The sequence below is a fragment of the Humulus lupulus genome, chromosome 8, assembly GCF_963169125.1.
Source record: "Humulus lupulus chromosome 8, drHumLupu1.1, whole genome shotgun sequence".
NCBI lineage: Eukaryota > Viridiplantae > Streptophyta > Magnoliopsida > Rosales > Cannabaceae > Humulus > Humulus lupulus.
Genome location: NC_084800.1, coordinates 2,390,294 through 2,418,203, shown reverse-complemented (window position 1 = coordinate 2,418,203; position 27,910 = coordinate 2,390,294). Strand labels below are relative to the sequence as shown.

The 27,910-nt window shown below is 35.3% G+C and overlaps 1 protein-coding gene across 1 annotated transcript; it reads right to left on the bottom strand.

The window, feature by feature from the left end:
* Positions 1–15,462: 15,462 nt before the first annotated feature.
* Positions 15,463–27,395, bottom strand: LOC133793615 (uncharacterized). The gene is made up of 4 exons (XM_062230926.1): positions 27,044–27,395; positions 26,869–26,956; positions 26,588–26,791; positions 15,463–15,549 (listed from the first exon to the last, which is right to left on the bottom strand). The coding sequence occupies exons 1-4, from the start codon at positions 27,367–27,369 to the stop codon at positions 15,463–15,465; spliced, it is 705 nt and encodes a 234-aa protein (XP_062086910.1). The 5' UTR covers positions 27,370–27,395.
* Between the last annotated feature and the right edge of the window lie 515 nt (positions 27,396–27,910).

The following is a 27,910-nucleotide window of genomic DNA, read 5'->3' as shown; positions in this document are numbered from 1 at the left end:
TATATATTTTGATTGTAGATCACCCTAAATAATTGTAGTAATTAGTTTTTTAAAAAATTTATTTTTTACAAAAAAAAAAAAAAAAAAAACAACCAGGTCGGGTCGTGATTCGACCCACTTCAATTGCTAGCGGGTCAGGTCAGATCTCAACTCGCCAAGGTTTTGCCCCGCTTATTTTCGGATCATAGTCCGCTCCGTCGGGTCAGGTCGGACGTCGGGCTCCGACCCGCCCCGATCTACCGGGTTTTTTTTGCCATCCCTGAAAGGGCCTCCCCCAATTTTTTTTTTAATATTTATATAATTTTACTTAATATTTTTCAAAAACTGTATTTTGGTTCCTCTTAATTTATTTTTCATTTTGGCCCCCTAATTGAGTACCCTGCCTCCGTCCCTGGTGTTCCTCTTTTCCAAGTTATTGTTGCGGCAATGTAGTCTTTTATGTTTTGTTTTATTAGTGTTTTCAATTTCTAGTTTTGTATGTTTGTAGTTTTTTTTTTTCTTTCTAGTTTAGTGAATTGGGTGGTTGTAGTCTAACTTGTATGATGGTATTGTATAATACATAGTCCACTTTGTATGGTGGTGTTCAAAAGTGTCTATTTTGGATAGGATAATGTTACTGTTTTTTTGTGAAGGGATTATAGTGCCCTAAAACAATAACAAATTAAGTTAGATTTCGAGATACTTTAAGCTCTTAAATGAGTATTTGAATATTAAAATTATATTATTTGTACACCTTTTGAGTAATTAAAATTTACCACTAAATTAATATAATGCACAAGTTATTGTGTAATTTATTCTTCATACTTTCTGCATGAAATTATGATTTTAACGAATAATTCTTATAGATTATGTTGCACACATGTAGATTTGCCAATTAATTGTGTATAATGAAAATTATCATTTTCATGATCCATTATAATTCTTTTAAAGGTTTATACCTTTTTGGATCCTATGACAAATTATTTTTTGAACCCTATATTTTGTAAAATGATTAAAATAGAACCCTAAACTCAATTTTGATAAAGAAAAATTGAATTAACAACACATTTTTTAAGCATAATGATTTTATTTTTGTTCTGAATTGTTAGTTTGGTAAATTATTTGTAATTTTAGTTGAGAAAACATTGACCAAAATCGGGTTTAAGGATCTATTTTAACCATTTTACAAAACATAAAGTCCAAAAAGTAATTTGTCAAAACACATGTTCCAAACAAGTAATGGAAAAAAACATAAGAACCAAAACAGTATAAACACTTCTTTTAAAATATGCAATAATTAGAATCAAAATCAATATTATTCTCATTAATATATTAATTTTAATTTTAAACTGAAATAAATAATTTACAAAACATAGGAATGCCTTGATTAAAACGAACATACATAAAGGCAAGTTCATAAAAGAGGGAATAAAATTCTACAAATTCACAAAAACGCATACGTTTTTAATTAAATAATAAAAATGTGTCTTGTTCAATACTAATAAAATACAATATGTTAGCTAATATTATTCCTTTATTTTAAACTTGTGGATTCGGATATTGTGTTTTTATTCATCTAAAAATTTAAACGAACAAATATAATGATACCTATAATCACTTATTGTGACAACTGTGTCGTCGTCCTTCATTAGAAGATGTAAGTTTGATGAAATTGACCTGCTCAACTATTGATACAATTATTATTAGATTACAAAGACATTGCCATCCCATCTCAGAAATATGGCGATGTTTACGTTCAATCAAACCATTATGCTGTGGTGTTTTGGACAATAAAAACGAGAGTGAATCCCTTTTTCATCACAAAGACTGCGAAAACTTGAGTTATCAGATTCCCGACCACCATCACTCTGAAAGATCTTGAGTGTCGTACCAAATGGATTTTCCACAAAAGCCATAAACCGAGTGAAACAAGGAAAGACTGAATTTTTATGTCGCACAAATCTATAAATATCGGGTACAATCATCCGTAAACATAACATAATAGCGAAAACTCAAATGAGAAGAAATAGGATACATCCATACATCAGAATGCACTAAATAAAAAGGGACATGAGCACGTATTATTAATATTCACTACTACTAAACACAACTAGAGATGACAAACTGATATGGAAAATCAGCCTATTGGTTAGACTAACATAAAATATTTCAAATCCCTTCTAACCTTTGGAAAGCTAAGCTTCATGAGAGATCGATCAAAACTTTTCCTCTGAAGGGCTTTGCCAACAATGGAGAAATTTCATTTTGAAGACACACTATAATGCAGCTGCTGGCTCTGCAACTCAACTCAAGATCATCTTCTATTCAACTTTGGACTTCACCAAATGGATTCTTTTGGATGATTGCATAGATTATTACCAAAAGCCATTCAGAGTCTTTGCTTCCTGCCTTTGTGAGACTATATGGCTTTACAGAAACTCTTTCAGATTCAAATCTCAAGAAATTAGTATAAACACTGAGTCCAGTCTCAATTTCATCCCATCAGCTCTAATCTCTGATGCCTCTGCCACCTCTCTTTGCTTCCTTTGGTTCTTTTGTCAAGGAATCAGCTGTTATTGATGCAATTTTTTGGAGTCCTTTCTGGGACCTGCCACTCTATCTACTCCAACTACTCAGTTTACTCCTCTTCTCTCATGCTCTTCAAAATGGTTGAAAGGACATTCTCATCAAACTGACTCCAAAATAGCTCCTAGGAGTCTTTGCTCTCAAATATTGGAAAGTCTCTCACGTGTATTTCCAACTTTTGGACTTTATGTCTCTCTTGAAAATTTTATTTCTTTGTTTCTACTCGTAGTAGCACTTCAACTGCTGATGCAGTGACCAAATGGTCGAGAACCAATACATATCTAACTAGAGCCCACTACAAAAAATTTTAGTTTTAGTCACAACAAATTTTGTGACTAAAAACAAAAAATTTGTGACTAAGGAAAAATCATTATATCTATGTCATTACTAAAAAGTCCGTGGCTAAAAGTATTAGTCACAAAAATCACAATTTGTTGTCACTAAATGTATTTTTAGTCACAACAAACTTTATCACTAAAAATAATAGGTTGTGACTAAAACTACATTAGTGACAACTTGTGATTAAGTATGAGTTTTTAGTCACAAGTAATTTTTTGTTGTTATTAAAAGTGGCATTTAGTCACACAAAATATATGTTGTGACTAAAAAGTTGTCACTAAAGGTTACCTTTATTTGTAGTAGCCACCAGTTTCCAAAAAAAAAAAGGGTGCACATAGGGTCGAGGAGAGTCCGAAAATGCCTACCTCCCTCCTATTTGTAACTCCCATTTGAGATTCGGCCTAATATCCTGTGATAATGGGACAAGTAGTCTATATATATATATATAAATGTTATTTTAAACAATATAATGTTAGATTAAATAATGTGACAAAATGTTATTTGTCACATGAATGTGATTTGTTACTCTTTGTAATATATTATTGAGAGTTATAAAATTGAACGCATGTGTGTGTCCAACTGTAATATATTTTAGAGTTACAAAATCAATTACAAATTTGTAACTCCCAAATATTACTCAATAATGTGTGGATTGTATGCTACACATTTGAATTTGAATTTCACAAAGCGATAAGTGATATAGCTATTGGAGATGTGATTTTAATTGTCATAGTGTATATGGAAGTTACAAAATCAAGTGCGAATGAGTTTTTGACGTTTGGAAAAGTATGGAAAATTGGGAAGTTGACATGCACTGTGGCTGAGACCACTGATTATCCTAGGTCGCGGCCTAAAGTGCTAACAACTTATCCAATTTCGATTTTCTCCAAATTTGAATGTTTCCAAGACCTAATTAACTCTCAAATCTCCATTTTAAATTCCATAAACATCCAATTAAACATTGGTAATAGTCATGGGGGTTGGTGGAATTTGAAATTCAAAGGATGTCTCAAAACTTTATAAATAAGAGCTTATTGCTCACTTATAGGACACATCATTTTCTATTCACAAAACACTTGGCTGGAAAATATACCATAGAGACTTAATAATTCCAGAGAGTTATTTCACTTTGAGATTCATTAGTGCTTAGAGAATAGGAGAAATAAGTTTTTGGACAAAAGTCTTGAACCTTGTTCAAGTTGGTGATCTTCACTACTCTATACTTTGGTTGTGTGATAGTTTGTGTTCTTATTATTATTAATATTATTCTTTTCACTCTTTTGTTCTTCTTGTTCTTTATTTCTTTTGTTCTTATTTCTTTATTCTAGTCTTCATCTTTATTTGTATTATTTATGATTTGAGTTGTATTCTTCTTCTACATCTTCTTTCATCTATTTACTTGTGTTTTGTGCAATTGAGTTGTAACATTACTTTTGTCAAACACCTTGTCTATTGTATTTTTGCATAGAGTTGTATTTGGTTTTTTCCATATTTCTATTGAATGTAATATATTCTCCAACAGTCTATACAGAAAATACGATACATCTTCACCACCTTCATTACCCAGCCGCTGACAAACCTTAATTGTTGCTCCGTCGACAAGTGGTGGCCAGGAAGGACCTGTTGGGGTTTTATGCCCTAATTAAAACTCAAATTCTTTGTAATCTCATTTTATTATCAATAAAAGAATAGAAATCATTTTTTGACTTGGTCAATCACTTTGCTCACATGTTTTATTTTCATGATTATTTGTTTAATATAAACTTCTATTAAATCCCGAGCATATAGCTAATCTTATTTATAGTGACGCAATCACAGTGGAATATAAATATGATTATATGTTCAAAATAAGTTAGTCCTAAGATTAGTCAGTGCACTGGATTTACACTGACTTGCCAATCTACGATATGATCTACTTACACATTACAGTATTATGTTCTTTCCAGAACATTAACAAAGTAGATAAGATCGGATGTATTTGTTACACCGGACAGGACCGATATTGACAGTTGATAAGATAAGTAAACATACCGTTATTATCTATTCTAGTCATATCATATAGTTGACCATAGGTCAATTCAATCTCAATTCTGAGTGGTTAGTATTCTAACTGATTGTATTATTTGAGTTCTTTGACTTGTTCGTTACCAGCGGACTAGCCCATACTTACATCTTGGGAACTCGATAGTATAATTGAGTGGGTGTTAATCATACATATGAACATCTATAGCTTCTGATGAAGAAGTGAAATGATGGTTTCCTTTTAGTTTGGTTCAATGTGTTAAATGATAGAGATCTCATTTCAGTAATTAAATTAGTTTACTGAAATATCATTTACAAGGAACTAAGTGTTTTAAGGATAAAATACAATGAGGGGTAAAACGGTATTTTAGTCCTATCTCATTGTAGACCGTCTATAGAGGATTGAGTAACAATTATGGTTGTAACAATGGATAATTAATAGCGTATCTATATTTGTTATGGAGCGTTCTATGAATTCAAGAGTGTAATTCCAAGTCTATAGTGGAGTCACGAGGAATTAATAAGTTAGTAAATTTATTTATTAGATTTATGATAACTTATTGGAGCTTGATTTCATAGGCCCATGGTCCTCATTGTACCTTGGATAAAATCATCTAGATAGTCTCAATTAATTGATTTAATCATCAATTAGAATTATCAAAGTTGACCAGGTCAATTTTGGATAGTTTCACAGAGTTGTGTAATTTTGAGAAGAAAAGAGAATTTATGGCAGATTTATTAATTAAGATAAATTGGTATCTAAATTAATAAATAAATTTAAATCAAGGTTCAAATTATAAATAATTAATTTGATAAAAGATTTAAATAATTATTTAATTAATTAAATCAATAGAAAATAATACAGGCTTAGATTTTAAGTCCAATGGGCTTATAATCAAATGGGAAATTTCACGGGCCTATAGCCCATGATAATTTCGACCTAGGGCTTCAAAATGACTGTTATTTTATTGATTTTTTAATTAAATTAAATGGCCTAATTGAGTCTATAAAAGGAGTGCTTAGAAAGAAGATTTTAGAGACGACAGATAAGTCACAAGTCAGATTTTCTGATAGTTTTATATTCTCTCTAAACACAAGTCATTTTCTAAGCCACTTTGTTATTTTCTCTTCTTCTTTCTATATCTATCTCATGTGTTGAGAATTGCCCACACTAGGCTAGGTGGTTCTAAGGATACAATGGAAGATCGTGAAGAAAATAGAAGATCGGTTCAGTTTCTTGATATTACTCTGCGACAGAAAAGATACAAGAGTTAGAGAAACTGAAGGAAAGACTCTTAATTCTGCTGCGTATACTGTAAGTATTATATTATTTGTTTATCTTTGAATTCAATTTTAGAAACATGTTTTAGGCTATCTCGTATTAATTTGTTTAATATTAGATACACATGAAAATAAATGAAGATCCTGTATAAGCTAATCCAACAGAACCACCGGCTGCTGAAACCTCCAAATGCGAGCATTGTCCTTGTATGCATCACCCACTATCGTCGATGTTCCTTCGAAGTTTGGAGCATGCATCCCTTGTTCATACTGGACTGCAGCTACCCGATGACGCGCGCCAACATAATGTGTTAGTTGTCCTCCAAAACCCCCAATCCCTATATATAGTCAGCCATTCACCTCCGAACATTTTGGGTCACAGGATGAAGCTTGCACTGCCATCAACTTCAACCTTCATTTCTGTCGTCTCCGACATCAAAACAACGATTTTTTTTTGCATAGTAGCACTCAGATAGTCATTGAGAACAAAGCCTAGTAACTGTGTACTTTAACTTTCCATTATTCAATGTCAACGAATAGGCATGAAAGATAAGGTTTGTTAGAATTTAGTATATTTTGTTATAAACATTGAGTGTTGTTATTTGGCATCTCCAGCACCACATGAGGTGGCACCGAATGGTTCGTTAGTGATACCACACAATACTTATAAAATTCAAATGTGTGAGACTCGATATTGGATTATACCAATAGTCATACGTCACCTCCTTGTGATGTTGGGCACCAGTGGTGCCCCTTAGCATTTCTCATAAACATTAGTAGTCTAATGTCATCCATAGTTTCATTAAACATTAAGTTTACAAATATTTAATTAAATTCATTAATTGATTTGTACAAAAATATGTTTAGTTATAAAACAAGTTCAATAAATTTTTTTAAAAAAATAATTGTGGGAATATACCATTTTGGTCCCTTGGGTTTATGCAAAATACCATAAATGTCTCCTTGTTTTCGTAAATACCAATATAGTACCCTATGTTTTGTTGTTCATACCAAACTAGTATCATGGGCCTATTTTTGGTCAAAGTTATTTTTTTGAAGACACTTTTACCCTTCACTTATATATATATTTTATAATTAAAGTTATTTACAATTATTTAATAAATAAATAAACTTAATTAAAATGTAACAAATTATAAAAAAAGAGTGTTGCTATTTGACATTTTAAGGTGACCAACACCACATGAGGTGACACTACATGGTTGCTTAGCAATACCTCACAATGCTTATTAAATTTAAATATGTGGGACCCGATATTGGATTGCACCAATCACTACAAGAAAGAAGGCTTTTGCCGGCGCAATTCGTAATTGCGCCGGCAAAAAAAAACCTTTACCGGCGCAAGTAGTGAAATACGCCAGCAAAAACAAGATCCTTTGCCCGCGTTCATTTGCGCTGACAAAAGTTTGTCAGAAGTTGGCAATTTAATAGAAGAGACTTTTGCCGGCGCATTTCACCTAACGCGCTGGCAAAAGTCAACGTGAATATTAACTTGATGCACGTTTTCAAGGAGGTAGGTGGCCAGAATTTTGCCGGCGAATTTCATTGCGCCGGCAAAAGTCTCAAAATGCGTCGGCAAATGTATACTTATTTAAATGGTGTCGTTTTGAATTAGGGTTTTCTGATAGACTTTTGCCGGCGCATTTTTAGATTTTTGCCAGCGCAACGAAACGCGCCAGCAAAAGTCATAATGATATACCACAGCTGCCCGAGCCCTTCTTCTACATTTTTTTCAATTCATCAATTTTCTCCCATCTTCAACTCTTCTTCTCTTCTTCAACGACACCACCCCCTCCATTTCCCTCTCAAGGTAAGCTCCTCAAGGTAAGCTATTTTATTTTTCCATTGTTTGTTTGTTTTGCCCATAAATTTTCCCTCTCAATTTCTCTAAATCTCTCATTCCTCTCTACTATGTCTTTCCCTCAGTTGGACACCGGACCACCACGCCGACCGGACCACCACACCGACCAGTTTATAAATATATATATATATTTATATTTATGTTTGTTTTTTATTTTTTCTGTTTTGTTTTCTTATTTTTTATTTATTTTTCTTTTATGTTCATTTTTTTATTTCTGTTTACCTATGTTTTAACTCTTTTTTTTCTGGTTTTATTTTTTATTTTCGCATACCATTTATATATATGTACATGTGCCTATATATATATATTATTGTGTGTGTTATTAGTTTATGTTTATTTTTTTATAAATATATGTATATATAATGGGTTTGCTAATATATAATGTGTGTATATATATATTTTATTTATAAAAAAATATTTATTTTATTTTAATTAAAATAAAATACATATATTTTATTTGATTCTTAGTGTAAATCCTATAATTGGCATTTTTATAGAAATATCTTTTTCTTAAAAGATAATGTAATGCCCCAAATTCTCCGATATGGTTTAATGGCGAGATTAGTAGGCCGGGAGGGCCATACTTGTTTAATTATGCCATTAAATGATATTATGCATGTATATGTGAATTATATTATGATATGATGCTATATGGGTGCATGTGGGTCCACATTTGAATAATTATGCTATTTTGATCATTTGGCCCATTGAGGATGAATATGTGTATTTGGGTGCATAACATGATTTGTGAATGAGATTCCATTATTATGGAGATATATTCGAGCTTGTTGACCCTGATTTTGGGCAACTGACATGGAGTCAAAATACGCTTGACGTGGATGAACGCGTTGAAAAGAACGTGATGACGAAAATAATAAGAACACAAGATTTTATAGTGGTTCGGCCCCAGGATCTGGTAATAACCTACATCCACTTAGATTGTTATTGATGTAAGATCTAAAGGAGTGGTCAAAGAACTAGGCTTCAATGAGTTTCACCAACCTCTGAAGAACAATACCTCCGAAGAGCGGATACATGGAACACATTATGCACGGCTGACAATGCCGGAGGCAAAGCTAGCTTGTAAGCCACTTGACCAATCCTCTCCAGGATTTCAAATGGACCTACAAACCTAGGACTCAGCTTGCCTTTCTTCCAAAACCTTCTCACCCCTTTCCATGGCGAGACTCTGAGGAAGACATAGTCTCCCACCTGGAACTCCACGTTCCTGCGTTTGGGATCTACATAGCTCTTCTGTCTACTCTGAGAAGTAAGCATTCGAGCTCTAATCTTGTCAATAGCCTCATTGGTCCTCTGAACTGCCTCAGGACCTAAGTATCTCCTTTCACCTGTCTCATCCCAATGAATGGGAGATCTACACTTCCTACCATACATCATCTCATAAGGTGCAACTCCAATGGTAGACTGATAACTGTTATTATAGGAGAACTCTATCAAAGGCAGATACGTACTCCATGACCCACCGAAGTCCAACACACATGCCCGCAGCATGTCTTCCAATATCTGGATCGTCCTCTCAGATTGTCCATCTGTCTGAGGATGATAAGCTGTACTGAACTTCAATTGTGTACCCATGGCCTGCTGTAAACTCTTCCAGAACTTGGAAGTAAACGTAGGGTCCCGATCTGACATGATCGACCTAGGAGCTCTATGGAGGCGCACGATCTCTCTCACATAGAGATCTGCATACTGGTTTACGGTATAAGTAGTCCTCACTGGCAAGAAGTGAGCTGACTTGGTGTAGCGATCCACTATCACCCATATAGAATCATGCTGACCAACAGTCCTGGGCAAGCCCAACACAAAATCCATCGTGATGTCTTCCCACTTCCACTCTGGGATATCCAGAGGCTGCAATAACCCTGCCAGCCTCTGATGCTCAGCCTTGAACTGTTGACATGTCAAGCACTTAGCCACGTACTCTACTACATCTCTCTTCATCCCCGACCACCAGTACAATTATCTCACATCCTGATACATCTTCGTGGTGCCTGGATGCAAAGAGTAAGGTGTAGTATGAGATTCATCCAGAATCTCCTGCCTCAACGCAGTGTCTAATGGAACACATATCTGTCCCTTGTATCTCAACAACCCCAAATTAGACACTGTATAATCCCTTGATGCTCCAGCCAAGACATCTTCTCTGATCTTGATCAGCTGTGGATCACTCAACTGACCCTCCTCTATTCTCTCTAACAGCGTAGACTGTAGCGTTGGCCAACTGGCCCACCAGCAACTCTATACCAGCTCTGGTCATATCATCAGCTAACTCTCTAGCTATCAGCCTAATACCATAAATCTGTCCCAAACCCTTCCGGCTTAGAGCATCAGCTACCACGTTGGCTTTCCCTGGATGATACAAAATCTCACAGTCATAATATTTTACCAACTCCAGCCAACGCCTTTGCCTCATATTCAAGTCCTTCTGAGTGAAGAAGTACTTCAGGCTCTTGTGGTCTGTATAAATCTCACATTTCTCTCCATAGAGATAATGCCTCCATATCTTTAAAGCAAAAACCACCGCTGCCAACTCTAAGTCATGAGTAGGATACCTCTTCTCGTACTCCTTCAGCTGACGAGAAGCATAAGCTATTACCTTCTCTGATTGCATCAAAACACAGCCCAGACCCTGATGAGAAGCGTCGCAGTAAATCACAAACTTTTCCTGATCTGTCGGAAGACTCAGAACCGGAGCTGTAATCAACCTCTGTTTCAATTCCTGGAAGCTGTTCTCACATTTATCTGTCCACACAAACTTCTGGCCCTTGCGTGTCAGTTCAGTCAGAACACCTGCTATCTTTGAGAACCCTTCCATGAAACGCCTATAATACCCTGCCAACCCAAGGAAACTTCTAATCTCAGAAGCATTCTTCGGCCTTGGACAATCTCTGACCGCTTCAATCTTTGCTGGATCTACTTTAATCCCCTCCTTACTGACAATATGCCCAAGAAAGGACACCTGAGACAACCAGAATGCACACTTCTTGAACTTTGCAAACAACCTGTGTTCTCTCAATATCTGTAGAACCAACCTCAGATGCTGCTCATGCTCTGACTCAGACTGAGAATACACCATAATATCATCGATGAAGACGATCACAAACTGGTCTAGATAATCCTTGAACACTCTGTTCATCATATCCATGAAAGCAGCTGGGGGATTAGTCAATCCAAATGAAATCACTAAAAACTCATAATGCCCATACCTGGTACGAAATGCGGTCTTCGGTATGTCTCCCTCCTTAACCCTCAACTGATGATAACTAGAACGAAGGTCGATCTTAGAGAATACCGTCTTACCCTGCAATTGATCAAACAGATCATCTATCCTTGGCAAAGGATACCGGTTCTTAATTGTCAACTTATTCAGTTCTCTGTAATCTATACACATCCTCAGAGAACCATCTTTCTTCTTCACAAATAGAACTGGCGCACCCCAAGGTGAAAAGCTAGGTCTGATAAAACCCATATCTAACAGCTCTTGCAACTGTACCTTTAATTCTTTCAACTCAGCTGGGGCCATTCTGTATGGTGCTCTAGACACTGGCTCCGTCTCTGGTGCCAGTTCTATAACGAACTCAATCTCTCTGTGCGGTGGAAACCCTGGCAAATCTTCTGGAAACACATCCAGAAACTCACATACAAGTTTAGTATCCTCTGGTCTCACTGGCACGACCTGGGTGGTATCAACCACACTGGCTAAGAATCCAATGCAACCCCCTTGCAATAAATCCCTAGCCCTCAATGCAGAAATCATAGGAATACGGGGTCCATGCACAGCACCAACAAACACAAAAGGATCCTCACCCTCAGGCTCAAAGGTACCATCTTCCTTCTGCAGTCAATGGTTGCCCCATACTTTGCTAACCAATCCATACCCAGTATCATATCAAAGTCAGTCATAACCAATTCTATAAGATCCACTGACAACTCTTTGCCCTCCACTGTCACTGGCAAAGATCTGACCCATCTCCTGGATACCACTAACTCCCCAGTGGGTAACAAAGTACCAAACCCCACAGCATAGAAATCACATGGTCTGCACAACTTATCAATAACACTACTAGCAACAAAGGAATGTGTAGCACCAGAGTCAATCAATACATTATAAGCGGTTCCAGCACTAAGAAGCTGACCTGTAACCACTGAGGGGGAAGCCTCAGCTTCTGCCTGAGTCAATGCAAACACTCGAGCTGGGGTCGAGCTGTCTGCCTTCTTGGGTTCTTCCTTTCTTGCCTTAGGGCAATCCTTTTTTAGATGACCCACCGCTCCACAAGAGAAGCAGGTCCTAGCCCTACACTCTCCCAAGTGATGCCTCTTGCATCTAGGACACTCAGGATAAGACCTCCAGGCTTCATTACCACCTGGACGACCCACAGAAATACCACGGGGCCGTCTGTCAGGACTTGGTACTGGGAAGGTGTCAGGAACCTTCCTCTTCTGATCACTGGGGCCAACACCCCTACCATAACCAACAAATGGAGGACCTGGCCTCCTGAAATCCCTTCTGGCTGCATTGTCATGCCAGATCTTAATCTCTGCACTCTCAGCTGTGAGTGCCTTCTCCACCACCTGTGCATAAGTAGTAACTCCTGCCACAGTGGTGATGCGTACGTCTCGGGCTAACCTGGGCTGTAGCCCCTGTAAGAAACGCTCTCTCTTGGTCCCATCAGTGGGCACCAACTCCTTGGCAAACTTTGCCAAACGGTCAAACTTTAAGGCATACTCAGTTACTGATAAGCTTCCCTGAAGTAGCCTCATGAATTCATCAGCCTTCGCCGCTCTAATAGCGTCATTATAGTACTTCTCATTAAACAAGGTCTTAAACTCCTCCTAGCTCAGGAGATTAACATTCTTGGTCTGGCCAACCACTTCCCACCAAATCCGGGCATCATCCTGAAACATATAGGTAGCACAGGCCACCCTCTCACTACCAACTACCCTCATAAAGTCAAGAATAGTGGTAATCATACTCATCCATTGTTCAGCTTTGGTAGGATCTGCACTGCCTTCAAACATAGGAGGTTGTTGCTTCCTGAACCGTTCATAAAGAGGTTCCCATCTGTTTCCAACCTCAGGCAGTTGCCCAGTAACTGGCACCGACACAGAAGGTGCCTCTGCAACACTGGCCACTACAGACACTTGCTACTGTCTTAGGAGACGAAGCTCTTCTCCCTGCTTTAACATTGTAGCATGCAATTCCTTAAACATCTGTTGCCAGTTTGCAGGTGCTAGCTGTGGAATCTGGGATCGGTCATTCTCTTGACCCTGACTGTTATTATTCTGACCCTGACCACTCTGGCCAGCTGCAGTATCTGTCTGTTCTGGGTTCATTCTGTCACTGATACCTTACTGAAACAATAATCAATACGGCCAGTCAGGTAGTAATAACTAAACCTCTTGCCGCCTCACGGTCCAAGAACAAACAGACAATTATCATATTCCACAGTCATTCAGTAATCACAAACAGATACATGTTTATGGCATTCAGCACTCAGCATGTATCACATAACAACTCATAAACAACCATACTAATAAGCAGGTGCCAGCAATCTCAGTACTAATTAGCACACATTTGCTGAGGATATAATGTTTCAGGGCACAAGCTCAACATGGCATCTCATGCGCACAGGTAAAGCATATATATCACATTTAAACAATTATACATGTAACCACATAGATAGTTACCAAACAATGAGTCGAGCTTGACTTCGGTGATGTGTGTACATACCCAGCCAGTCTACAGGAACCTTAACCTTGGCATTGCTCTGATACCAAGTTGTAACACCCTGGCTACCCCAGAACAATTACGGTGAACTGTGAACCGAAAATTTGACCCGCTACCAGAGTCCTTTGGTTAAAAACGTGATATAGGTGTTATTATTAGGTTAAGGTGAAAACCAATAAAAAGGAAAGGATACATTTCATTAAGTAAATAAACTGCTCATGAGTCTTTCAAAATGTTTACAAGTTGTTCATAATACAAAAGAGTTGTTATTGTTTCAAATTTACAATCCCTGCCGGCCTAAGCGACAAAAATAGGGTAAACCCCTAGTCCCTCTGAGAACTCCCAGACCGTGGTGGTCAAGCGGCCCAATATGTACACAACATCGCCCAAGCTCTCCACTCAGGGTTGGATGAGCTTCTCTTTTCCTTTACCTGCACCACATAGCACCCATGAGCCAAGGCCCAGCAAGAAAACACAATAAAGCATGATATAATATCAACAGTAATCATAATAATCACTCAGGATCAACAGTCCAAAACAGATAAGTGACAAAAGCCAAAAGTCACAATAGTGGGTACAGCTCCCTCTAGCCATGTGACGATAGGGTCACCAGGGGCTTAATTGATAAGTAGTGCATTCACAAGTTTGATCAGGATAAGTGCATGGTGATTGGTCACCAACATAACCTTCCTCCCGACTCTAAAGTCGTAACTAAGGACAGCGTCCCCCAGCCATGTGGCAAACAGTCACCAGGGTCATATACCTTGGCTATGAACATCTGGTCTTAGACCAGGCAAGTGCTTATAAGTTCTTCGACCTTAGGGTTGGTCCCGCATTAATGCCATAGAGCCATTCAATGCGTGTTCATCGACTTTAGAGTCGGTCCCTGACTAATCAATGCCATAAACAGGTAATCAGCGTTCACTAGCATATAATATGCAATCCATGTCCACACATATCAACCAACATGCCTCAATATCAAACCATGCATGTCATATACCTTTACAGGGTGCAACTGTATTCATACACTATTTTCTTACCTCTGGTTCGAGTGATAATTATTATATGAACGACCCTTGAGAACGATCAATCTTTAAATTCCTTGACGGTCACCTGGTCATAACCAAAATATAGGATTCATCAATAAAAATGATAACTGAGGGTTCCCAAACCAAGATCTAGCCTCCGGGACATCAAACATAACTCAACCAGGTACTAAGTTCAACCCCGAGGCCTAAGGTTTAAATCCCCAATCTAAAATCCACATTTTGGTCAAAATGGCCTTAAGGGTCGCGGCCGCAGCGCGCCCTCAAACAGAGAGGACCCCCCCCCCCCCCCTTCCTGCCAAACGCCAAGGGCCGCGACGTCCAGCCCAGACCAGCAACACGCCCACACACGAATCCAGTTTTTCCCCTATGTTATATCCTCTCAAACCAGCCCTTCAAACCATCTCCAATCCTCCTCCAAACACTCATTTAAACCCCCAAACAACACCCATAGCTCACCCTCATCAAATCCCAATCAAACCAACACAAAAACTCCCTTTGATTCACACTTTGCACATCAAAAACCATGAATTGAAAACTAAAAGGGAAACAGAGCATAACTTGAAATAAGTGACTAGAACTCACCTTGAAACCTGTTTTGGACCTCCCTTACAAGCTGAACCAAGTCCACTAACCCAGCCTTTAAGTTTCCTAGCTAGAAACCTCTCCTAGAGCTCAAGAACACCAAAGGGAATAATGGAGAAAATGGTGCACGGGAAGGAAGAAGATTGCCTCTGTTTTTTGTTCTGTTTTAGTCTACAACTTTCTACAGCCAACAGCCACCTAAGTCATATATATCCACCCTTAAATGACCAAAATACCCTTGAGTCATCTAAAGCTTCTCAAACTATTCTAAGGGTAAAATTGGTACTTTCCGCTTAACCCGTTAATCATAATTAACGCTTCCCAATTCCCGCTAATCTCTATACTCAAACATCAATAATTCATATCTCGTTACCCTAAAATCCCCGGTAACGCTCTAACCACTAAAAACGCCCCGAGACTCACCCCGAGCCCCGAGCTCAAACCTGTTATGACCAAACCGATAAATCATATTTAAAGATCGTCTCACGCCGAAATACTCAAACCAATTCACATTATAATGTGGTCTCACAATATATATCATTGACATGCAAACAAATATTCAATTATACCCTCAACAGGCCAAATTACCAAAACACCCATGTAAACAAATGTGGACTCACATGCATGCATTTAACGTCATATTATAATATAAGTCTCATGAACACATAAACACATTTAATAGCATAATTAAACAGTTATGGCCCTCCCGACCTACTAATCCAACCATTAAACCATATTAGGGAATCCGGGGCATTACAATTAAGCCTTACAAAAGCACGACTATTGATAATATTTCTTTAGGTGCACAACGTTCCATGTTCGTGGGACTGTTTCCCCGTTAAGTCGAGCGAGCTTAAAAGTTCCTTCCTTCACAACCTCTATTATTTGATAGGGTCCTTCCCAGTTTGGTCCCAAAACTCCGTCCTTGGGATCCTTACCGGCTAAAAAGAGCCTTCGGAGCACCAGGTCGCCTAAGTTAAAGACGTGTTTCTTGACCCTTGAGTTGAAATACCAAGTGATTTTTTGTTGATAATGCGTGAGCTGCAGCTGCAAATCTTCTCGTTGAATATTAATAGTTATAATTTTTTTTATTTATTTATAAAATTTTAATTTTAATTTTATTTCTAATTAAATAATATTACTAAAAAATTAAATAATTATTAATATATTAAAATCAAAATTTATTAATTAATATTAATATATTGAAAATATAATTAGTAATATTATCAAAAAATTTATTTAAAAAATACTTTTACCGGCGCAAAATTACGTCGGCAAAAGTCTCAACCTTTACCGGCGCAAAAATGCGTCACTACATATATCCACATTTCCAGGCGAAAAAACGCGCCACTAAAAGACACATATTTTGCCGACGCAATTTTGCGCCACTAAAAGAATCATCTTTGCCGGCACAAATTTTGCGCGCGCTAAAAGTGTTTTCCACAATAACACGACAATTTTTTTCCCTGGCGCATCCTTATTTTTCCCAGCACATTTTTTCGTCACCAAAAAATACAATTTCCGGCGCATTACCTTTTGCATCGGTGAAAGTGTCATTATCGACTGGGGTACGTTGTGGCTTTTTGCCGGCGCAAAAGTGCGTTGGTAAAACCTAGAGCACTTTTGCCGGCAAAAGTCAGGTTTTTTGTATTGAATGAGTGTCCTAAAAAGTCCAAGAGGTGTTTGTTAAAAAAAATCAAACTTTTAGGACACACATAGTTTTTAGGACTCGTCCTAAAAGGTCCAAGAACTATTTTTAGGGCTCACGTCTAGGTGAGTGCTCTAAAAAAGTGTCATAAAATGATATTTTTATAGTAGTGCTATGTCATTTATGGTTTCCTTAAAAAGTTTCATCGCATGAGGGTTTTTTAAATACCCGATGTATGGTAGACATACTAGTACGTAACCAATATAATATCAAAATATTGTATTTAATACTTGAGAACAAAATAGAGTGTTAACATTTTAAAGATGATCGTTATAAAGTATAGACGAATCTAATTTTAATTTCAATCACTCATAATACATTAAAAATGTTTGGCATCACATGAGAAAAGATCTTTACAAAATTACGAAGGCAAGCATCAATAAATATAACAAATATATAATAAAGTTATGGGGTGTTTTTTTCTTCATTTTTTCTGTACCTAATGAAAAGTTAGAAAGGGTGTGAATTAAAAAAGAATAGGGTTTTTATTTGTAAAAGGCATGATAGGGTGAAAAGAATAGGTTTGGCACATTATACGTCGCTCTTTGAAAATTTTATTGTTCTGTTTAGGGTGAAAAAGAGTTGGCACATCATAAAGAGTTAATTTATTTTCTGTATTTTTTTATTATCTATTACATTAGGTCCACATTTTTTAATATTGAAATTATCAAATTTTCCAATTTTATTATCACACAAGTCCTCAATTTGACTTCATCAATTTTGTTTTTCGTACATAATTTGAATACATGAAAAAGATTGTGAGAAAATCACTGTCAAAGAAATACGTACGTTGCTCCATACTTTTAATGTAAAACTTTTTTGATTACTTAGCAAAGATTGAGACAACAAGATTGTCAAATAATATAAGAGCAAACGAATTTATTTAATCTCTAAATTTTAAGATTAAAATTACTCTTGATGGACATAGGTGAAATAACTTTTGATAGAAAATATGCTTTTAGGATAACTAACACTAAAATAACATAATTTCGTACATAAGTAATAAATAATAATAATAAGGGATATTTGTGGTGAAAGTACCGAAATTATTGTATTTGTAGCACTTAAGTACCTAAGTTATTTTTTTTGCGGCAAAAATACATTCTGTCCATGTTTTGGTGCAGTTTAGTGTATCTGTTTATTTCGTCGTCAAGTCCACCACCATGACGTGAAATTTACTTATAAATTTGGTACTTTCGCCGCAAATATCTCTTAAATTTGGTACTTTTACCACAAATATCTCTTTAATTGAGTTCTTTCGCCGCAAATATCCATTTAATTGAGTACTTTCGCCTACGTGTTACAATCAAACTTAATTGTAAGAATTGACGGTTGTACTAAACTGCACCAAAATATGGATGGAAGGTACTTTCGCCACTAAAAAAATAATTTGGTTACTTAAGTGCTACAAACATAATAAATTGAATATTTTCACCGAAAATATCCCTAAAAATAACTACCACAATTCCGACTAACTTTTTATTAAAAAAAAACTAAATTGGAATAAAATTTAGTGAGGATATAAGCGCATAGTGGTGATTATAGAACAGATAAAGGATGATTTGGGAAGTGATCATGTACATGAAAAAACTAGTACAAATGAAAAGGGAGATACACTGAGAAATAGTTTATTATTATAATTAGGGTTTATGCATTTTTAGTCCCTGTGTTTTGGCTCATTACCTATTTAGACCTTGTGTTTTAAAAAATTATATTTTGGACTCTGTATTTTCTAAAATAGTTCAAATAGAACCCGACTTTGATCAAAGTTTTTTGAACTAAAATCACAAATAATTAATCAAACTAACAACTCAGAACAAAAATACAGTCATTCTGCCTAAGAACTGTGTTGTAATATTCAATTTTTTGTTCATCAAAATCAGGTTTAGGGGCCTATTGAACTATTTTACAAAACACAGGTTCCAAAAAATAATTTATCAAAATACAAGGACCAAACAAATAATGAGGCAAAATACAGTTCTAAAAATGTATAAACCCCTGTAATTATAGTTATTTATATATATATATTCTTTATAAATAGGATGAAAATGGATGCATTATTAGTTATAAATTATTTATGTATAATTATATCTTTAGCACAACATTTGGGTCTCTTTTTTTGCTAGAAAAAGTAGCACAAAATGAGTGTGAAGCTAGGGTGAAATGAATAATGGAAAAGTATAGTACGAAAACCAAGGAAAAACATAAGCCGACAATAACAAGACACGCGCATGAATTAATCAAGGGAAAGTGGCCAAGAATTTGTTTAGACATGTGATATGCACTCTCACAAACACACACATTGATTATGAATATGTCGTTTGTTTGAACATATAAAATTATTGGGTGAGGAGGGCCCTAGCAATTAATTGTGAAATATCATACCTTTTGAAAATAGTGCACATTCCACTCCTGTCCTATTCGCTTACAATTATATGTATACATATATTATTCTCAATTATTATTGCACATTTAATATTGATAAGCACAAGCAACTAGTATTATTTTACTAATAAAACAATTTACTAAATGGGTCCTTTGAAAAAATTGTCTATTTCTTAGAGTTATTTTGCTTCTGGCATAGTTTTGATAATTTTTTTTGTTAAATGACATCTGATGCTATAGACAATTGGTGTAACTTTTCAGACAACCCGTCTAACAAGAATCATGAGGCTCCATCTAAAAACAAATTGGTAATTAGTGGAGTTACACATGTTCTTATTAATAACTCAATATTCTTACATTTATTCCATGTGGGACACAATAGTCTAATATCCCCCTCAAGATTATAGCGATTTTTCGCTCACCAATCTTGAATCACCTGATCACAAGTGGTCCATTTTTTTTCAGCTCGCTTAGTTTTTTGGATCTCAAGTGTCTTTTTGCACTATGCGGATCTCAGATCTCAAGTGTCTTTTTGTACTATGCGGATCTCTTGCGGCTTGACTCACTCTTTTTGGATCGGTGTGGATCGAATGCCCGCTAGGGAATTGGCTCTTGATACCATAACAAGAATCATAAGGTTCCATCTAAAAACCAATTGGTAATTAGTGGAGTTACACATGTTCTTATTAATGACTCAATATTCTTACACTTATTCCATGTGAAACACAATAGTCTAATACCGTCAAAAAATTTAGACGGTTGGTCGAAATTTTAGACAGAGATTATCTTACAAAAAATTATCAAAACTAAATCCGAGTACAAAATAACTTCAAAAAAGAGTTCATTTTGACACATTACTCTTTATTAAATATATATATATATATATGATATATAAGAGATGAGACACTACTAGGTAGGTACGTTATCATTTTATATAAATAAGTCCAATTTCCGTGAGTTGTAAGGAGATGAACAGAAACGACCAATTAATAATATTGGAACGTGGAGATGACACATTATTTTTTGTAATTATATATTAAGAATGGTGTTTTGGTCAACGTAAGTGGAGGGTTTCGTCGTTTTTGACGTGGAAAATCAATATTAATGCATTGTTTGATAGTAGTAGTAACTAATATATATGTACATATATGTATCAAGTCCACTAGGAAGAGTATAAGAGAATAATCAACGTCAACGGTCAAAGTTTTGAAAATGAAACTTTCGTTTTGAATAGGAAATAGGCAGCTGTGATCACAATCGGTGTGAAAGATATTGTGATAATAAATAATAAAAGGATATTCAGATAATAAAGAGCCTATATATATAAATATATTAATATGGAAAAAAAAAGTAAACAATGGCGGCGGAAAAAAATTCGTGGGAGTGCCAATTATCGTATAAATATATATATACTAGATATAAATACGTAATTATTTTTATTAAATTTATATTAATATCATATAAATTTCAAAATACATATTTTATTTTGATTAAATAATTTATTTATTTTTATTTAAGTTTATATTTTTTCTAATTTTAAAAATATAACAAGATATTATATATTATATGTTTAATGTAAAATTAAATATTATACGTGGATTTTAAATTTAAATTTCTTGACATACTTTTTTTTAAAAGCAATTTGTTGCTAATTTATAGTATATTATATTATATGTTTAATATAATATTATTCTTAAATAATTATCATTGTAAAATATCTCAAAAATATCATATTTTAATTTATTTAATTATTTATTATTTTTAAATAATTTATTTTATTTTATTTAAGTTTAAGTGTTTACAAACTATCCTTAAATATAAGAATATTCGATTAAAGTTAACATTAAGAAAATAAAAACCCGTTAAAATTAAGAATTTTCGTTATCTACACATTTATTATATAGAGATATATTAAGATTAGCATAGCCTTTTATCCTTCAGTTTTATTCTGTTTCACAACAGACTTAGTCAATAACACACAGACTACTATTTTTTCATTTCAGTCTTCATTTCCCTAATAATATACATTATATTAAACTTATCTTAAGAATATTAATACTCGGATTGTTTGGCACATAATTAATCTCATGTTTGGTAATAAAAAAAGTGTACCAGTTTCAATGCCATGAGCTAAACGGATTAATTTTAAGAGAATTAATTAGCTTTAGCCATATGTGGGGTATTCTATTAAGTAATAAAGCGTAGTCCACTCATTATAAATAAGCAAGCAAAATTATTGTCTTTATTTTATTTTTGGGAAAGGAAATGGAGAGCATTGTCTTTAGTATTAAAGAGAGATTCATATATAATACTTGATAAGATATGATCCACAGCCACACACATGGACATGCTGATGAGTAAATGATTTATTGTTATATATTAGAAAAAATACTAGTTTCACCCTTGTGTTTTTTCCGAATATGGGATTGGTCTTTGTGTTTTGTTAAATGACAATTCAGATTTTGTGTTTTGAAAAATTGATCAGAATAGTACTCCAGACCCGATTTTGGTCAAAATATTTTCAAATATTGGCTTTTGATGCGGGTCGGGACAGACCCACACCGGATGTGATGGAGCGGGTCAGACCCGACCCAGTAAGGTTTTTTTTTTTTTTTTCCTTTAATAAAATAAAGACTTATTTTTTAAAAAAATGTTACAATATAAAAATAAATGGCAAAAAAATATACCATACTAGACACAAATAAGTTGCCTAAATTTTTTTATAAATGGTCTTGCATACTAAAATAAAATAAAATTTAATATACTTCAAAGCAAAGCATCAATTTTCTCATCTATCTCTCTTAAATATACTTATCTTATTTATATATATATTTCACTACAAAAAAGGAGACTTTTGCCGGCGCAAATTTGCGACGGCAAAAGTATGGTTTTGCGCCGGCAAAGAATTGCGTCGTATCTCCGTCGCTAATGTCACTTTTGCCGACGCAAATATAATGCGCCGGCAATGGACTTTTTTGGCGACGAAAAAATACGCCGGTGAAAATATAAATGCGCCGGTAAAAAAATCTGTCACGATATTGTGGAAAACACTTTTAGCGGCGCAATAATGCGCCGGCAATAGTTTAATTTTTTAGTGGCGCATTTTTGCGCCGGTAAAAGTGTATATGTGAAGGTAAGATTGAAACTCTTTGCCGACGTAATTTTGCGCCGGTAAAAGTATTTTTAAAATAATAATTTTTATTAAATTATTAATATTATTTTCAATATATTAATATTAATTAATAATTTTCAATTTTAATATATTAATAATTATTTAATTTTTTAGTAATATTATTTAATTAGAAATAAAAATAAAATTAAAATTTTATAAATAAATAAACAAAAAATTACAACTATTAATATTTATTGTCTCCACCAAACATTAAAATATAAAAGTAATTTAGTAAAATAAATGTCTCATAAATTAAATTTTAAATAAATAGAAAAAAAGTTCTACAAATGAGTACTGGCCGCCTCATCATTCCCGCCCCCATCAGCATCATCGTCCTCGTCCGAATCCTGGTCTGGTAAGTCAACAGTAAAACCAGGAGCCAATTGACCAACCTGCTTCAACAAAGCACTGAGCAGGAGATCTTGACGCCGTTGACGACTCTCAAGTTTAGTCGTATGCTTCTTTAGGTTCTGATTTTCTAGCATAATGTCCTGATTTTGCTGCAAAATGGTGTCCACTTCAGGTGGCAATTGCCCGGACATTTGAGAAGTTGACGAAGATGCTGCCCTCTTTGCGCCAATTGCCTTCAACCTAGGCAACCCCCCAAACCCTTTCTTATAACGCGAGCGGGGTCCAAGGACATCCGTGACAATATCCATATCAGGCGGGAAATGACCGTCGACATTATCGCCGACACAAGAAGCAGCAGATGATGCAGGGGCCGTACTCTGCGATGCTCGACGTTCGGTCATCTCATTCTGCACAATAAAAAGCACGTATTTCGAATTCCAATATAACATTATTTGAAAACCTAACTTATAAATTTTTAATATAACAACATATAAAATATAACTTTATTATCTATCTGCCAACATCCTATCATTAATGACTGCAGACCAGTGACTGAAAAAGAATGTAATTAATTTTGTTCCCGTATCAGGGAGCAAGTGGGCTAAAGTAAATTTGGTCATGAAAATCCATATCTGAATCAAAATCATGAAGATGTTGTTGATATATACGGTAAGTGCAGTTAATTCCATTAATGAGGAATTTACGTCTCCAAACATATACATCAACTATATTTACATGTTTTTGATTCAGATATGGATTTTCATGACCAAATTTACTTTAGTCCACAAGCTCCCTGATACGGGGACAACATTAATTACATTCTTTTTTTATCTTAGTCCACAATCATTAATCATAAAAATATTGGCACATAGATTATAAAGATTTCATTGTTAAAAATTTAATTAATAATTAATAAATAATTACTAATTGACAACAACAATTAATAATTAATATTTATTAATTATTTACTAAACTTTTTTAAAGTTAAATGATCATAAATTAGTTAAGGTTATGCAACTTACATGTTTTGTCGCCGCTGCATCACTAATCCACTTATCCTTCTTCTTGTGCAGGTGCTCGAATGTGTCGATCATGCTCGGGAGCTGGCCAGTTGATGGGTCCATCTAAAAAAGCAAATTATTTAAACATTGTGACATTTATAATATTTTCGTAAATGTAAGGATATAAGTTATTATAATTTACGTGATCATAAACATGGGCAACGATGGATTTGGAACCGTGTCCTCCTGGTATGGTCATTTTAGCTCGAGCTTCTTTATTTTTCTTCGATATACGCTTCAAAAAGAAAACAGTACTCATTAATCTAAATTGTAATTTTATAATTAAAAATTAATGTAAAATGTACGGCATACCTGGTGAGAATCAGAAACCCAAAAATCACACAGAACTGCCCAATCAGAAGAAGTGATCGACACAAAAGGTTTTGACTTCGCTCTCTCATTGTCCACCTCTCCTCCAACATCTACCCAGTGTTTCTTCATCGTGTGGCGCCAATCAGTCAGATGTTTTTGCATTTGTCTTACCATGGCATCGTTGATTACTGGAATGTCTTCTGGATAAATGAATTTTTCCTAAAATCACAATTAAAATTGGAATTTGTTAAAATATTTTGAAGATAGACAAAATATTTAATAATGAGTTATTAAAGGTTTAAAGAATGCTTACAGATAGTCTCTTTCGAATAACTTCGATATCAGCTGGTTTTACTTGTTCCCAAGCTAGTGTAGTTGGGGGAACGGTGCTACGCAAATAACGAGCCATAGAATTGTTGAACCACTTGCCGTACTTTTGAATAGCTTTTCCAGTTTCTTTATCAAACTCTACTTTCAAATGAGTAACTTTTTTGATGGCCAGCTCCTTCTCGATATTGGCACCGTAATAAGCTCCCCTGCCTCTCTTGGAGCCACCACCTGTGTCATTACTTGTTTCGACCATTCTACATTAAAATATTCATTAATTAACTAATTCAAATTATGTATGTCTATTGTTTTTTGTTATAAAATTAACATTTATTCATTATGGTATTTCCAAACCTACCCTATTCCGACCTAGTGGATCCCTTGGAGATAGTAAGAAGTCATGTACTTCTCCTCAGTTTTTTAAAATGTTTATCAAACATTTAAAAAAAATGAGGAGCAGTACATGAATACATTGTCTATCCCCAAGACATCCACTAGGTGCATCACTATTATTTTTTGTTATTGAATTAACATTTTATTACTTATTGTCTTTCCTAACCTACCCTATTCCGACCTAGTAGATCCCTTGGAGATAGTAAGCAGACATGTGCGACTACACACTTTTTCAAAATATTTCATCAAACATTTTGAAAAAATGAGTAGCAGTACATGAATACATTGTCTATCCCCAAGGCATCCACTAGGTGCATCACTATTATTTTTTGTTATTGAATTAACATTTTATTACTTATTGTCTTTCCCAACCTACCCTATTCCGACCTAATAGATTCCTTGGAGATAGTAAGCAGACATGTGCGACTACCCATTTTTTCAACATATTTCATCAAATATATTGAAAAAATGAGTACCAGTACATGAATACATTGTCTATCCCCAAGGCATCCACTAGGTGCATCACTATTATTTTTTGTTATTGAATTAACATTTTATTACTTATTGTCTTTCCCAACCTACCCTATTCCGACCTAATAGATCCCTTGGAGATAGTAAGCAGACATGTGCGACTACCCATTTTTTCAACATATTTCATCAAATATATTGAAAAAATGAGTACCAGTACATGAATACATTGACTATCCCCAAAGCATCCAATAGGTGCATGTGTACCTATATCTAATACTATCATTAATTAATGATAATAAATAAACTTTTCATTGAATTAAATAAAAAGTTACATACACTTGTTTAAATTACATATCACTGTCCTCGTCATCACTAACTACAACATCATTACGAACATCACTATCACTATCACTATCGACTAGAACATTATCGTCATCCTCATCGTCTTCATACTCGACCAACGTGTCGTCTTCAAATTCAACTTCATCATCGACAACAAATTCATCTGAACCTTCGCCAACCAAATCATCAACGTTGTGCACTTCAGTGGCATTGACATCAACCCGATCATACTGAAGATTATCAAAAATTGGAAGTTCTACCCACAACTGAAATGAAGAAGAATTAACTTCTTGCAATATTGGTATATCATTTGTGGTCTCAGTATCATCAACATCGGAATTTGTGAAATCCCATACATTCCTTGGAATGTATTCATTAACGAGCCTCCAATCATCCCCATTTTTCACATCTCGAAGATAATACACCAACTTCGCTTGAGATGCGAGAACGAAAGGATCATCTTTATAACATTCTTCTTTCACATATACGCTCGTAAAATTGGATTCCACTTTAATTCTACTTGTATTGAACCATCTACACTTGAATAGGACAACACTGTAACCCATCAAGTAGGACAATTCAATTACTTCTTCCAAAACTCCATAGTAGTTCACTCCTTCCTCACTTGGCACCATTACACCGCAATTTTGTGTTTTAAGCTTCATATCACGACCACGAGTCACAAATTTCACACCATTCACTATCATCCCTGGATATGAATACACGGTGCCGCTTGATTTGTTTGCGAGAGCATACAATTCATTATTCACTTCAGTAGGTGTTGACTCATGCAAACCGTTCACCTATCAACATTAACATTGAAAGTTAGTTTTGGATTGACTAATTGGGGTTTCAGAAAAGAATTGACTAATATACATACTCTTTCTTTGAACCACTGAGGAAAATCAGTTTTTTGTTGAACTTCAAGATTCAAGCCCCCCCGTCTTCTTAATTCATCCATATGCTCACTACAAATGAACAAAAAAACTATGATTTTGGCATTTACTCGGTATATAAACCAAACATCATTATTGAAAAAATACTAGAAAACACACCTAAGGTACTCCTTAATTTCGGCACAATTGTTCAAGATATACCACTCAGCCTTTTGCTTTAACTGCGGATTGAGGAGCATATTTGATTTCTTACCAAATGGACGACCAACAGCCTTATAAATAGAATATTCCCGATTTGGTTGGGATTCAACGCGATCGTCATTCCTCTCAGGTCGATTGAATCGAGTCTCAACCCCCCGCAGGTACATTGAGCAAAAGGTTAAAGCCTCGTTCACCACGTAAGCTTCTGCGATTGAACCTTCAGGACGTGCACGATTTCTTACATATTGTTTATAAACTCCCATCGAACGTTCAATGGGATACATCCACCTAAAGTGCACGGGACCGCCAAGAATTGCCTCTTTCGGAAGGTGCAAAACCAAATGCACCATAATATCGAAAAATGCTGGAGGAAATATCATTTCCAACTTGCATAAAATGGTGATAATGTCTGTCTCCATCTTCTCAAGGTCTTTCACATTCAAAGTCCGTGCACAAAGTTTTTTGAAAAAACCGCACAACTCAATAATTGGCTTCCGAACTTCCGGAACCAAAAACGACCTAAGTGCAGCGGGCAACAACTGCTGAAACAACACGTGGCAATCATGTGATTTCAACCCAGTTATCTTGCCATCATTGACATTGACATTCTTCGAAAGGTTTGCAGCAAAACCGTCCGGGAATTCAACTGACTTCACAAATTCACAGAAAACTCGACGCTCCGGGACACTGAGGGTGTAACTGGCGTGCGGTTTCTTCCACTTGTTTCCCTCTTTGCGGAGGTGGAGTTTTTCCCTAATTTTCATGTCTGCTAGATCAAGTCTTGCCTTGTCAGTGTCTTTAGATTTTCCCTCTAAGTTCAACAAA

Excerpts from the sequence above, each read along its gene's own strand:
- LOC133793615 (XM_062230926.1), bottom strand. The coding sequence starts at position 27,369 with ATGTATCCCATTGAACGTTCGATGGGAGTTTATAAACAATATGTAAGA. Across the intron at positions 26,957-27,043 it reads GAAATTAAGGAGTACCTTAG|TGAGCATATGGATGAATTAA; the intron begins GTGTGTTTTCTA and ends GTTCATTTGTAG. Across the intron at positions 15,550-26,587 it reads AAGGAGTGAACTACTATGGA|GAGAGGTTTCTAGCTAGGAA; the intron begins GTTTTGGAAGAA and ends CTTGAGCTCTAG.